This window comes from Parasteatoda tepidariorum, chromosome 7, assembly GCF_043381705.1.
Source record: "Parasteatoda tepidariorum isolate YZ-2023 chromosome 7, CAS_Ptep_4.0, whole genome shotgun sequence".
NCBI lineage: Eukaryota > Metazoa > Arthropoda > Arachnida > Araneae > Theridiidae > Parasteatoda > Parasteatoda tepidariorum.
This window is the reverse complement of record NC_092210.1, coordinates 59,629,468-59,642,166: the sequence shown is the minus strand read 5'-3', so window position 1 is coordinate 59,642,166 and position 12,699 is coordinate 59,629,468. Positions and strand designations below refer to the sequence as shown.

The window sequence follows — 12,699 nt, the reverse complement described above, 5'->3', positions numbered from 1 at the left end:
AAAGATGTAAACGAGAAATGATTATATTTCACCAAATTTGTTGTGCGATACGTTGTTGTATTTAGTAAACTTCATGTTAATTAACATTCTAACTTATGTGGAGAAACTTAGATCAACTTTAGCACGCCATTTTGTGTTTAAACGATCAACTACAGCTGACGTCATAGGTCATATGAATGGTTATCTGTGATCTTCTTCTTTTTCTTATTGCAAGTACCCAATCGTTAAAAATTTAGTAATAAAAAGCATGCAGAAATGCTACTGCAGCTTTGAAATTGCGCCTGCTGACAGGGCTGTTTTTGTTTAAGAGCTTCAAAAGAATGTTTCGTAAGATATTACAATTTTAAATGCATTTTTTGACATTTTTTTTCTTTAAATATTTGACCATTTATGCTATCTTCAATTATTGAAAGAAAATTTATTCATCGGGCTAGTGGTCTTTATTTTTATAAACTGGCCTATCTCATTGAGAATTACTACTTTTCCTCTACTTTTGAGAACTGCTTGTTCTCAAAAGTAGGGGGAGAATTATAAATCAGATATAAATCTAAACATCTTCATTGAAACTTCTTTTTAAATATAAAAAGCTCAATTCAAAAGAGATAAAAGCCATTTCCTATCAAAATTACTTTTTATGTCACATATTCAGCACTCTTGAATTTAATAATTTTCAAGCACAGGTGAATATTTTTCGAATCCAGGTGGTCAATCATTTCATTACGCAAACAAAACGCATTGTACAAAATGCTGTTACACAAAACTACATAGGTTATATATTTTATTAACAAACGTTTCCCTGTTTTTCTAGAAAATATCTTATGATAAAAAAAAACAGTGACAAAGGCCATCATTAGAGTTAGAGAGTTAAGCTTTCCAGTTCTTAAAAAATCATTCATATCTTTGTTAACAATGTATAATTTAATATAATTATGAGCAGTATATTTCATACTAGGGGAAAATCTAAGATTCAGGCATTAATTTACTTGAAATGTATGTCCATATTTTATAAGCATACGATTTTTTTATATATTTATTTATCAATCTTTATTTCTTTGTATATTCACTAGACTTCCTGACAGCAGAGGAAGTGTATAGCAGTATGGTCACTGATCTCAGACAAACTTGCCCAATTGACAGAATGATAAAGAAGTTAGTTAATTCAACATCATCTCCTTTTTACAGATACGTTGTTACATCTACTCCTTCCATTTCAGTAAGTATTTTCCTTTTAACATTTTTAGTGAATGTAAAAAATATTTAAAGCAAAACAATATTTAAAGCGAAACAATATTTATAGCAAAATATATTTATAGCAAAAAGATAAATAAATGTATGACGTACTCGATTATCATGTCGAAATGCAGATTAAAGCAAGTTTACACCAAGGACAAATTATAAAAAATAATTAAATTGGATGTAGGATTTAAGGACACAGATTGCACCAAACGTATTATAAAATTATTTTAGTAACTACGTCATCCAATAAGGAATTAAAAGTTAAGCATTGAAACAATTATAATTAAATCGGAATTTTCTATACCTAAAGTTAATCACGAAAACTCGAACACAGGTTTACTAATATTATTATAAAAATTTACTTCAGACTAACAAATTATTAATAACACTACAACCATATGCATGCCCAAATGAATTAAAAGTCCCGAAACAGATTGTTTAAACTTCCAATTTATTCCCACATTAACCATAAAGTATTTATGTTTGAAAAATATTGTTTTAAAAATATATATATTTTTTAATCATAAATAAAAGAATAGAAATAGAAATGGCGGTAGTAGTCATCAGCATGTAGTTTCAAATATTATATTATGAAAAAACGTTTTATATATATATATATATATATANTATGTCTTGTTCCTTCTTATTTTATGCATTCGCCAAAGCAATAGCTATAGTGATTACGACTTCAGATATATATGCATGCATTTTTTTATTAATTTACATTGCAATTTTCATGATAACATTTCTAATTGTTTATTAGTTTTCCAAAAACTTAAATTATTCAGTATTAAGTAATTGAACACAAAAAAGATATAATAAATAAAGAAAATTGCAAAAATGTCTCTATGTCTTAAACTACACTGAAAAATATTCCGGATCAAATTATGGTACCGACATTCAGAGTGCTGGTACTTTTTATCGTGAAATAAATTTTTACCGGAACATGTTACGGGACAAAAGATCTGATATACTGTAAATTTTACAGTAACAATTTACTTAAAATCACTGAATCACACTCTGTATTACTTCAAAAATTATAGTATATTTTATGAATAAACGGATTTGGGCCGAAAGTACTGGTACTTTGAACTGTAATTTCATCTGGAATTTTTTACAGTGTACTTTTCAAAAAATTATCGAATCATGTTAAAATTAAATTGAGGGCAATTATTATAAATTTACGGGAAAAATACTGAATTTTGTGAAGTTATTCATACTAACATTGCAATTTTCCAATCATTGAAACAAAAGTTAATGATTGATTGAGTAAAGCATATAGAGTTAATTCTATGGAATATCTTTTAAACGAGAAAAAATATTTATAAGTTAACCAAAAGAACTAAGATTTTAACTGAAAAATTACTAAATCTTCAATTTATGAAATTTAGGACATAAAAAACTCACCAAAAGTTTTGCTAATCTTTATGAGAGTTGAAAGCTAGCAAGCAACATTTTATTCTATTTTTAAACAAGACGGATTGCGAAGAATGAAACAAATTAGTAAAAAATAAAAAAAGATACAATTGTGATGAAAGAGCAGCGTTAAATTTTATCAATTGAAGCAGTGGCTGTAAGCACTGCCGTTTTCGGGCAATTGGGAAGAATACTTACTTACTACAGATTAGAAGCTAGATTTATAAGAACAATAATTCTCTTTTATTACCGACATTTTCTTTAGAAACAAGATCGATGAAATTGGTATAAAATTAAAGTTAAAAAGAAAATGTGCTGCCCAGTTTCTCTTTATTTTGCGCGACATATTTTTAAAGTATTGATTAAGCAGATTATTAAGAAAATTTTAAGAAAATTTAAGAAAATTTTAATATAAATCAGAAAATAACGAAATTAAATTTATCAATGAATTATTCAAAACTTGCATCCTTAAATCTTGCTGATATTTCCATAGTAAGATATTTCAAAATTGGTTAGGATTGACTTCTATGTGAAGTTTGAGGATACATTATCCATAAAACGATATAGTTCTCCATTGTGCAGGTTATGAAATAGTTCACAACCAAACTATCAGTAATTGAGTTATTACCAACTTAATATACTCAAAGAAAAAAATTCGGGTTAAATAACCATACTATATAGTAAACTAACTTCTGGTTTAAAATAAGCATAATTCTGTTTCATAAAATTAAAATATATAGTAATTTTCCATAGATTCATGTAACATTCATAAAAAATTAGGTTTACCAAAAATTCTAGTTCTTAAAATTATTGATCTCACTTCCACACATATAGTAAAAAATGCGAAACTGAGAAATAAATTTAACCAAATAAATGGTTTTAATGCCATGCTCTAGGGTGTGATAAATAACCAAATTTTGCTATATCTATCAAATTTTATCACATATTACAAAACCATATTTTATTGTTAATTTTACCAAAATCCTTACCGAAGCGCTTCATTTAAAATTACCTAACTCTTTGGTTTTCTCATAGTGCCGGAAACACGCTAAATTTTACCATACTCTGATAGTTTTGACTACACTTTCTTTCTGAATGTACATTGATAGAATTTTTTTTGACGCTTGAGTCAATAGTGCTAACCATATTTGGTTTATTAAAAAAATATTTCGTTAAGAATTAAAAACTTAACTAATGTAGCATAGTCAACTTTTTAAAACAGATGAGGCAAATTTAAAATTACAGTCGAATTCTGTAATATCGATTTCAATAATAGTTAATGTCATTTGCAGCAATAAAAACCAGCTTTCTAGATCTATACAATTTATTGTTGTATAGTAATTTCTTTCTCAAAAACATTCTTGGCGTATCTAAATGTAGTCAAGAGCCGAAATTGTTAATTAATACTAGAAGTCATAGGTCATTTTTTACAATGGAGTAAGTCCCAATCTATACTGTTTTAACCTGACGCAAGCTTTACTTGTTTTATGTAGAATGAGGATATTACAAGTAAGGTGTACTATAAAAACAAAGATGAGTTTTTAATTGCCACACTACTTAAACTGGTCAAGATTTGAACAAATTTTAAAACGAAAACTGATTATTTTTTTATTTGTTATAATGGATGAAAAAATTTACTTAAATTATTTTGTAGTACTTGTCTTTTTCGTTCGGAAACACACAAGCAAGTTTAAGATTTTTTTCTTCTTTTTGTCGTATGCCTGTTTTTTTAGACAGTGGGGGTGCGATTGTTCCTGTTTTTCAGTGGCGCTATCTATGGCCAGGAATTCGAATTCTGCCACGCCATTCACACAACCACAACCCGTTTATAGGGCGGATCATATTCACACACAAAGGAGAAGGGACATAGAACACAGAAAGAGAGAAAGAAACATCCATGCCTTGCCCGGGATTCGAACCCATGACTTTTCTGATGCAAGGACAGTTCCCTGCCCCCTACTCAGGCCGGTCGGCAAGTTTAAGAATTAAATTATTTAAAAAGAACCAAAAAGGCAACTCTTAAATTTGAAAAGAATTGAATTTAGTTTAAATCTCATGATATTATCAGTTAATTTGAATTAAAGCATTTACCGAATGCCATTATTTTAAAAATGGACAATTTGTTGCGTGCAGCAAATGTGAAATATTATTTGCTTATGTACTTATTGAATCTAATAAAAAGTGTCCTTAAAACCAAGTGCTAATCAATTAAATAAATTATATCCGTATGTTCCTGGAGTATTTCATTAGATCCCACAAAAATGCTTTGGGATAACAAAAGATATTTCAATGCATGCTACCTTAAATATTCTAAAGATAGGATGATATTGCTTACTTTCTTTACCTATTCTTCTGCAAGAAATACTTCTTTATGATAAGTTATTTCTTCATAACCTGAAAGTTTGGCATAAAAGGTTTCATTATGTCTTGTTCCTTCTTATTTTATGCATTCGCCAAAGCAATAGCTATAGTGATTACGACTTCAGGAAAAAGATATTTTTTGAAGTTATTGTTCTCGAGATACGAAATTTCCTAAATTACGAGAGATTTTGTTCTCGGTAAAATGTTATTACAAAACAAATGATATAGCTTAAGGACGTTTCATAATTTAAATATATTAAACATGTTGCAGCAAAATATCAATGAAAATTTTTAATTCTCATTTATAATCTGAACATTTATAATGTATAGACTTTCTTTTACCTAGCGAATTCTATACTCTTTATACATAATTATTTTTACGTACTATTAAAAACATTTGTAGTTTTAAATTAATTTTTGTTTCAGAAAAAAATGTAAAATAGATTGAAGTTTCTGCAGAATACGTTATTACATGCGCATTTTTTTTAAAGAATATATCATTCATTTTGAACAGTTATAAGTTATAAAAGTTCTGGTATGGTTTTTATTCAACGTGGAAATGCAACAGAGAAAAATGTAGTTTCGTTCCTCTCATAATAATAAACAACCTTCACGTTGCCCAAACGCAAATGAACAACATTTTTGGCAAGCAAATATTTTTTAAGAAGAATTAAAAAATTTATTTGTTATAAAAAAGATACATTTCGTAGGATTTTTTTCAAAATTAAATGAGTGGTTTGATAGTATAAGTTAAAAATTACATTTGTATTCACAAAAAACTTAACTTGTTTCTAAGACGTGCAGAAACAGCAATGAACCATCGATTTATTTGTTCTAAATGTTTCAAATTTGTTTTTATATTTACTATTATACCATTTCAAACTTATAAAATAATTTTAAAATATACACTTTAGAAAAAAACATAAAATATGCTTCTAGTTATATGTTAAAATATTTTAAAATTTAGCTTTTTTTTTTAAATAATTTCCCGATGATTTTTTTTGAAGAGGGGGATTTCTGAGAATTAGCCTACATGCCTGCTATATATTGTAATGTTTTTATTATTTTATCTTGCGACGTGAAGTTCTCTCCATCGTATTTGGATGCTTAATTTATGTGTTTCGGTTCCCTTTCGTTATTAATAATTATTTTTGGTGTACCTAGTGAGCGAAGACTTATAAATCTTCAATCAGGGATTATTTTCGTTAATTAGCTCGGAGTTAATTTAACGCAAGATTCAGTTGTGGAGATTCAGATAATGCAAGATTCTGTTTACTGCGGTCGTAACTAGGTGTAAATTATACAACTAGGTTTATATTATACAACTAGGTTGACGATTCTCCTGTGAGCTGAGAGCTAGGTGGCCGTATAGAAAACAGTATCTTTCTGATATGAAAAAAAGTTATTATGGTGGCTATCATCAATTAGTAAAACCAATGTAAGATTGAGAATATGAAGCTTTTTTTGATTTTTAATTTATTGCGCAGAGTAAAAAAGGTAAAAATATCTTTATACGTAAGCGGTTCCTTTCAATTGGAACATAATAAGGTCCAATTAACAAGAGGCGTTTATGGGTTGTGCGAGTGTGGCATATACACATGTGATTTAGAAGTACTTCAAGTTTCCGATAAATATTGAGGTTTGTGAGAGGCTTTGTAGTAAACTAATATCATGTAATTTATTATATGCTTCATTTTTACAGTTAATTTAACAGCGATAATACAAATTTTAGTCAATAGAATTAAGCTGAAACTAAAGAGGTGCGGGTATGAAGGTTCTGCGTGAATTATTTTGAATTTTATAATAATTAAATTTTGAGTTTTTTAAATTGGCACTAAGCATTTTATCTCGCCTTCAGTTCTTATCCACAAGCTTTCCATTAACAGAAACTATCAATCTCAAACACCTATTCAAACTTCTCGTGCCGTAGTGCGAGCAGTTTTATAGTTGTTCAATCCTACAGTTTTATAGTTGTCCAATCCTACAGTTTTATAGTTGTCCAATCCTAGCGTTTTAATTTGCTGTCAAGAGACAGTTTTCTAGATTAATCTATTGATTGTTGACAAATGCGCTTACAATCTTTTTTCCATTTCAAACACATTTAATGCGTTCACGCCGGGAAAAGTGAAAATACTGATACGGGAAAAAAGAAAATACTGGTAGAAGAACTATTTCAATATTATATAATATTCGGGAGGAGTATTATCCTCAACATTATTCATTATTCTCAACGTTATTCTCAACTAGCTATTCTCAACAATAACAATTCACTGTAAGGAAATTTATCACGGCGAAGAAGCAATTCAATATAAAAATTGCATCCGTTAAAAACAATTGGTAGTTATGGATTTTTATTATTCCCGGATTAAAACTAAAAAATGAAATTTATTGTTACCAGTTTTTACTCTGGTGCGCTGCCAGATGAGACAATCTAGCGCGACCCACCGGTGGGTCACCCCGGCGTGAACGTGTTAAAGATCTCCAAAATTTTACGATTTTTCAAAATAAATTCTTGTTGTGTAGAAAATTAAAACTATAATTATCTTTTTCCCCTGAAATTTCAATTTAGTTTTCACAAATGAAACATTCTTTAATTTCTTCAGTTAAATATTCCCTTTCTGCTTATGTTTATTTTCAAATATGATTTAATGTTTTTGTATTATCACTTTCAGATAAAAACTCTTGGTTACCCATCATCATTCTCATTTCATCCTTGGGATGCCATTGCTTTCTTTGACCATATGGAGCACTACATAGAAGCTCCTACTCAAAGTGATTTCGCATTCAGAGATGAACTGCACCGCCTGGTCAAGGCTTTCATTCATTCGGCAGGGTATCATTCACCCATTCCAGGGTGGGAAACGTACCCAAACAACATAGCCCTGATCGAAAGAGACAACGTTACAATCATTCCCAGTTACCATCAAGACAAGTGTGATTTTTGGAAGGACAAGGGGTTTGAAGACTATGCATGGGTCAGTTAAGCAAGGTTATTTCTTTCATTGGAACAGACAGTCCCAAACAGTATCTGAAGCATTGATGTGAGATTCACGGATAAAAATGGCAACATTTTAAGTGGCGTCAGGCTAATTCTTGCTTACACAGTATTATTTATCCACAAATGGATATTACCATTAACTGCACAATGTTGGATACCATTGCAGAATGTGGTCGTTACTGAGTGCCAAATTATTTTGATGCATTACAGTAGTACATTGTAAAATATTCATTTGCATCATTTTAAGATCCGTTCTTATGAATTACCTCATAAGTGAGAAATGATTTAAATTGCGTCCTTGATTAAAATGAAGACTATGTTTTAAGAGACTAGAAGCTCTATTCAGAGAAAAAAAATATATGTATATAATTCTGTGAGTCGAAAAGTGTTAATATATTTATTTTCCTGAAAGACTACAATTACTAAGTTTTTGTTGTTACTTAATATGTATGATACTGTGTGTTTGTATAACAAATCTGTTTTATTCTGGAAAGCAGAACGACTTTTATAAATTTGGTTACAGAATTCTTTCCTTTTAAATTATCTAAATATACTTTATTCCTAAATGAAAAGCGTGGTTAGGAAAAAGGACTTTTTTTTTAAAGATTAAACTTAACAATTTATCTGTAAATAATAAAAAACTTCTTACACCATTTAATTTTTAAATAAATCTTTCAAGGTAATATTCTTATGATCAAAACTAGTTGTCTGAATTTTTTTATTCTTCAAATGAGTTAGTGTTCTAATTCATGTCAGTTTGTCGAGTCAGTCGTAATCAGTGAATCAATTCAATATTGTTTCGCGTGTAGAGACTCCAATGCTTTCTAATAACAAAATGTCATTTAAATACTCATTTTGATATAGTAACAAACTGTTACTATATCGGACTATAAAATCAGGTCCGAAATAATCATTAAAGAGTCAGTCAGAATCTATTTCATAAAAATTATTAAATGAAATTAAAAAGGTTTTGACTACAGATGATTAATCATTTGTCACTATTGTGCAAATACTTGCACAATGCCAAGCTCTGAAAACAATCAGAGCTCTGAAAACTTACCGACCTTGACTTTTTCATCCTATTGTCCCATGTTCTTGCTGAAGCACTTTTGAGCTCATGGAAGATAGAGGACAGATCTGGATCATATGGTGGGTGATTTGGTATTGTCTTTTGAGTTTCTACAAAAATCCCTTTGCTGTTAAATAATATCTTTATTTTAAAAATCTTAAAACTTTTTACTATCAAAATGGCTTATAATTATGTCAGAGAAAATATTTTTCAAATAATGTGCCAAAATGAAACATCTATCAATAAATACAACAATTACGTACTTTTATTTTATGTGAATTTTGCATTTATCTCTACAGAAAAAAAATATATCAGTGGAATAATACTGTAAGTAGTTATTTGTTTTCTTTCTAATAAAGTAAAACTTCAGCTGCAAGTGGAAAAAATTCCTTTTTTAATAATAAAGTTGAGAGTTGAAGATAATTATTTAATTTCTTCTTACTGCACCTGTTTTCACTTAATTTTATACACTTGATTTTAATGAAACTTTATTTAGTGAACATAATTTATCTTGACAATCATTTAAAAAATATATTATATAAAAGTAATACATTACTGCTCATTATCTCATAAGAAGTAATAATTGTAATTGCATTGTAGACTATAAGCAGTTACAGTAATTAAAGAAAAAAACTTTTCGAAAGCCGTATGTATTGATATTAAGGAATTGAAACTATATAGTCGCATATCTTTATTTTATTTTTGAATTGCAACTAGTAGGAATTTATTAGATCTCTTAAGTTTGACTCCAACCGGAGGACGAGTTGAATTAATTAATTTCAAAATTCAAAGCATTTTATGATAAATGGAGCGGACAAAACAGAGCTCATTTTATCATGTTGCTCTTAACATTATATTCATTGGTGGCAGCTTTGTTATACAATTTTATTTACATAAATTTCTGAATATTGTTCAGAAAAAATGTATTTGTACTTTTGACTTTTAAATCCCTTAAAATTCAATATTTTTATGTCTATAACATAATTACGTAATCATTAATATACTTTAGTGAAAATAAGGAGAGAGAAAAAAACAAGGAATTGTTTGTTTTATGCAAAACTATAAGAGACCTTTTTATGCTAACTAAGGAAAGTTCTGCACTTTGAAACTGGGTTAAAGTAAATTTTTCTTAAATATTGTTATTAATTAGAACAAAAAAAACTACCAGAGAAAATAGGATAATTTTCACCCCTAAGCTTTATTACTAAATTGTATAAAAAATAACATACAAAGTAATTTACTATTTGTTCATATTCAGTAAAAATATTTTTTTAATAATTTTATGACAACTGTAGCTTGGACTTGCTCAAATATATCTGTTAGTGTAATATAAAAAAATTGTCTTTCAAGCTTCATTTATATATTAATTTATTACTAGACATCATTTAATGATATTTTTTGCTTTTTTCAATTTGTGTCGAAAGATTTCGCATGCAAAGAATTTGTGTATATATATTTTTATAGAGTTTTTCTTAATTTTGTATTCAGTTAACAGCTAAATATTTTATTTATAATGATGTTTATTAAGAAAATTATTTCTTGGCTACAATTAATTAAATTATTCATGACATTGACTTCTTTTTTTGAAAAAAATCTTTGTAATGAAAGCAAATTCTGTATTTTTTTCTAATGATTAAGAAAAGCTTAATCATACTTGTAAAATATTACGTCTTTTATTATTCTGTACTATAAAGGATTTTGTTAAATTATATGCCTTTATAAATATATGGCATGTGCTAAATAAATAAGTGTTGTAAAAAATGTAGTCTTTTTATGTTTCTTCTTCGATTTTATCAAGCAAAAAAAGCATTTTGAATATTCAAATATCAAACTTGCGACCCATTCAAAGACTTAAAGTATTAAATTCAATTCAAAACATAACCCGGAAAAAAACAAAATAAATATTTCGTAAATATATAGCTTAAAAAAATTAAGTTTTCGGAGAAACATACTCGAAATAAAAGATAAATATTAATGCTTTAAATAAAGCTTAAATAAATTATAAGATGGAACCGAGATTTATGAAAGAAGTAAAACAATATTTGGTCTATTAAACGCATTTGAATCGATTTAAAATTTGGCAACACTCCAAACGAAATAGTTTCCCAAGAATGCTTTAGAATTAAGCGAAGAGAAAAAACTACATACATGGAAGCAAAAAGAACATACAAAAGCTTAATTTAAAAAAAGTAATAAAATATGAAGAATTTTTAGGCCAATTTTTATATTTAGTATAATTTACAATACATAAAACTGATAAATAAAAAAATGAGAAATGGTTTTATATTACTTAAGAGCAATTCTAACATTAGATCAAAATTGGAAATAATCTATACAATAAACAGGTTTTTTTTCATAGAAAAATCAAAGAAAATATTTTAATTCGTGAAAATTTGGTACATAAATATTTCTGACATATATAAGCATTTACAAAATATTTTTGAATAAAGTATAATTATTTGTTTGTATCACGTGTTAGACAACTTATGGGAATAGCCCTTAAGGATACGTTATTTTCTTAGAACTTCTTGTCTCCATTAACTTCAGAATCTTATTCCCAAATGGATTAATACATTTAAAACAGTTAACTGCATTGTTTATTACATGAAATTATACTATGTACTAATGAGTAAGATCCTGATTATTACAGAAGAAATTAAAACTTTAACCGAAGGAACTAAAAGGAATTTAATGAAACAAATCGCATTATTGTAAAAGTCATTAAATTATTGATTGAATAAAATACGCTAGATATATTTCGCCTAACTCAGGCATCAGAACTCTAATATAGATAATAAATCCAAAGTTGTTTTGTAATAAATATGCTGCATTACTCATGGTTTCAATAGACCAAATGTAATTTTTTAGTAATTTTAAAAGCATTTCAAAACTTTTCAATTTTCTTTTCTTTATTTGTGTTTAGAAATCTATTCATATCTCGAATAAAACTCCAAGTCTGAAATATCTCTTTTTTACATTACTCATAATAAGTATTTCAAAGCTAACATCCTAATTTTTTCTTCTCTTATGGTATTTCGAAAACGGTTGAAAAAATTAGATAAGAGTGAATAGTAAAATAGGTTTTGGGAAAATGTTTCCAAACTGTAATATACACTAAGTATAAAGCAAAATGAAAGGTAATCCCAATGGTGGTCCCAAATCTCATCCCGAACATTTTCAAAATATTTTTTTAATATTTCCTGATAAGTGACAATATTGGGAATATATACTGAAAGTGTAGATTTCGAATAAAAATGCCAATACTCAAATTATATTTCAGGTTTTTTTTATGAATAAATTAAATTCAAATAAATTTTGAAACAAAATTTTTAAAAGAAATGTATTTAATATAACTGGGAACATTGCATTTTTTGTTTTGTTATAATTTTATTGCTCTGCATTTTATTGAAATATTCAATTGAAATATTCTTAAGCAGCCGATCTATGGCCCGAGAAAGTTGATATATATATATATATATATATATATATATATATAGAAAGAAATAGTTAAAAATATATAGTTAGTATATATAGAAAGAAAAAGCTAGAAATATCTAGAAAGCAGGGGGAAAAAATAAGATTTTTTAAGGGAGAAGAAGAAATTATTAAAAAATGTTTT

The 12,699-nt window shown here is 27.6% G+C and overlaps 1 protein-coding gene across 1 annotated transcript in view; it reads left to right on the top strand.

The window, feature by feature from the left end:
• LOC107439320 (carboxylesterase) overlaps positions 1-10,254 on the top strand; it is a 79,207-nt gene extending 68,953 nt beyond the window's left edge. Inside the window, exons 10-11 of the mRNA XM_043042697.2 lie at positions 1,068-1,213; positions 7,686-10,254. Of these exons, the coding sequence (XP_042898631.1) occupies positions 1,068-1,213; positions 7,686-7,997 (458 nt within the window). The 3' untranslated portion in view covers positions 7,998-10,254. The remainder of the gene's footprint in view (positions 1-1,067; positions 1,214-7,685) is intronic.
• Positions 10,255-12,699: the final 2,445 nt, after the last annotated feature.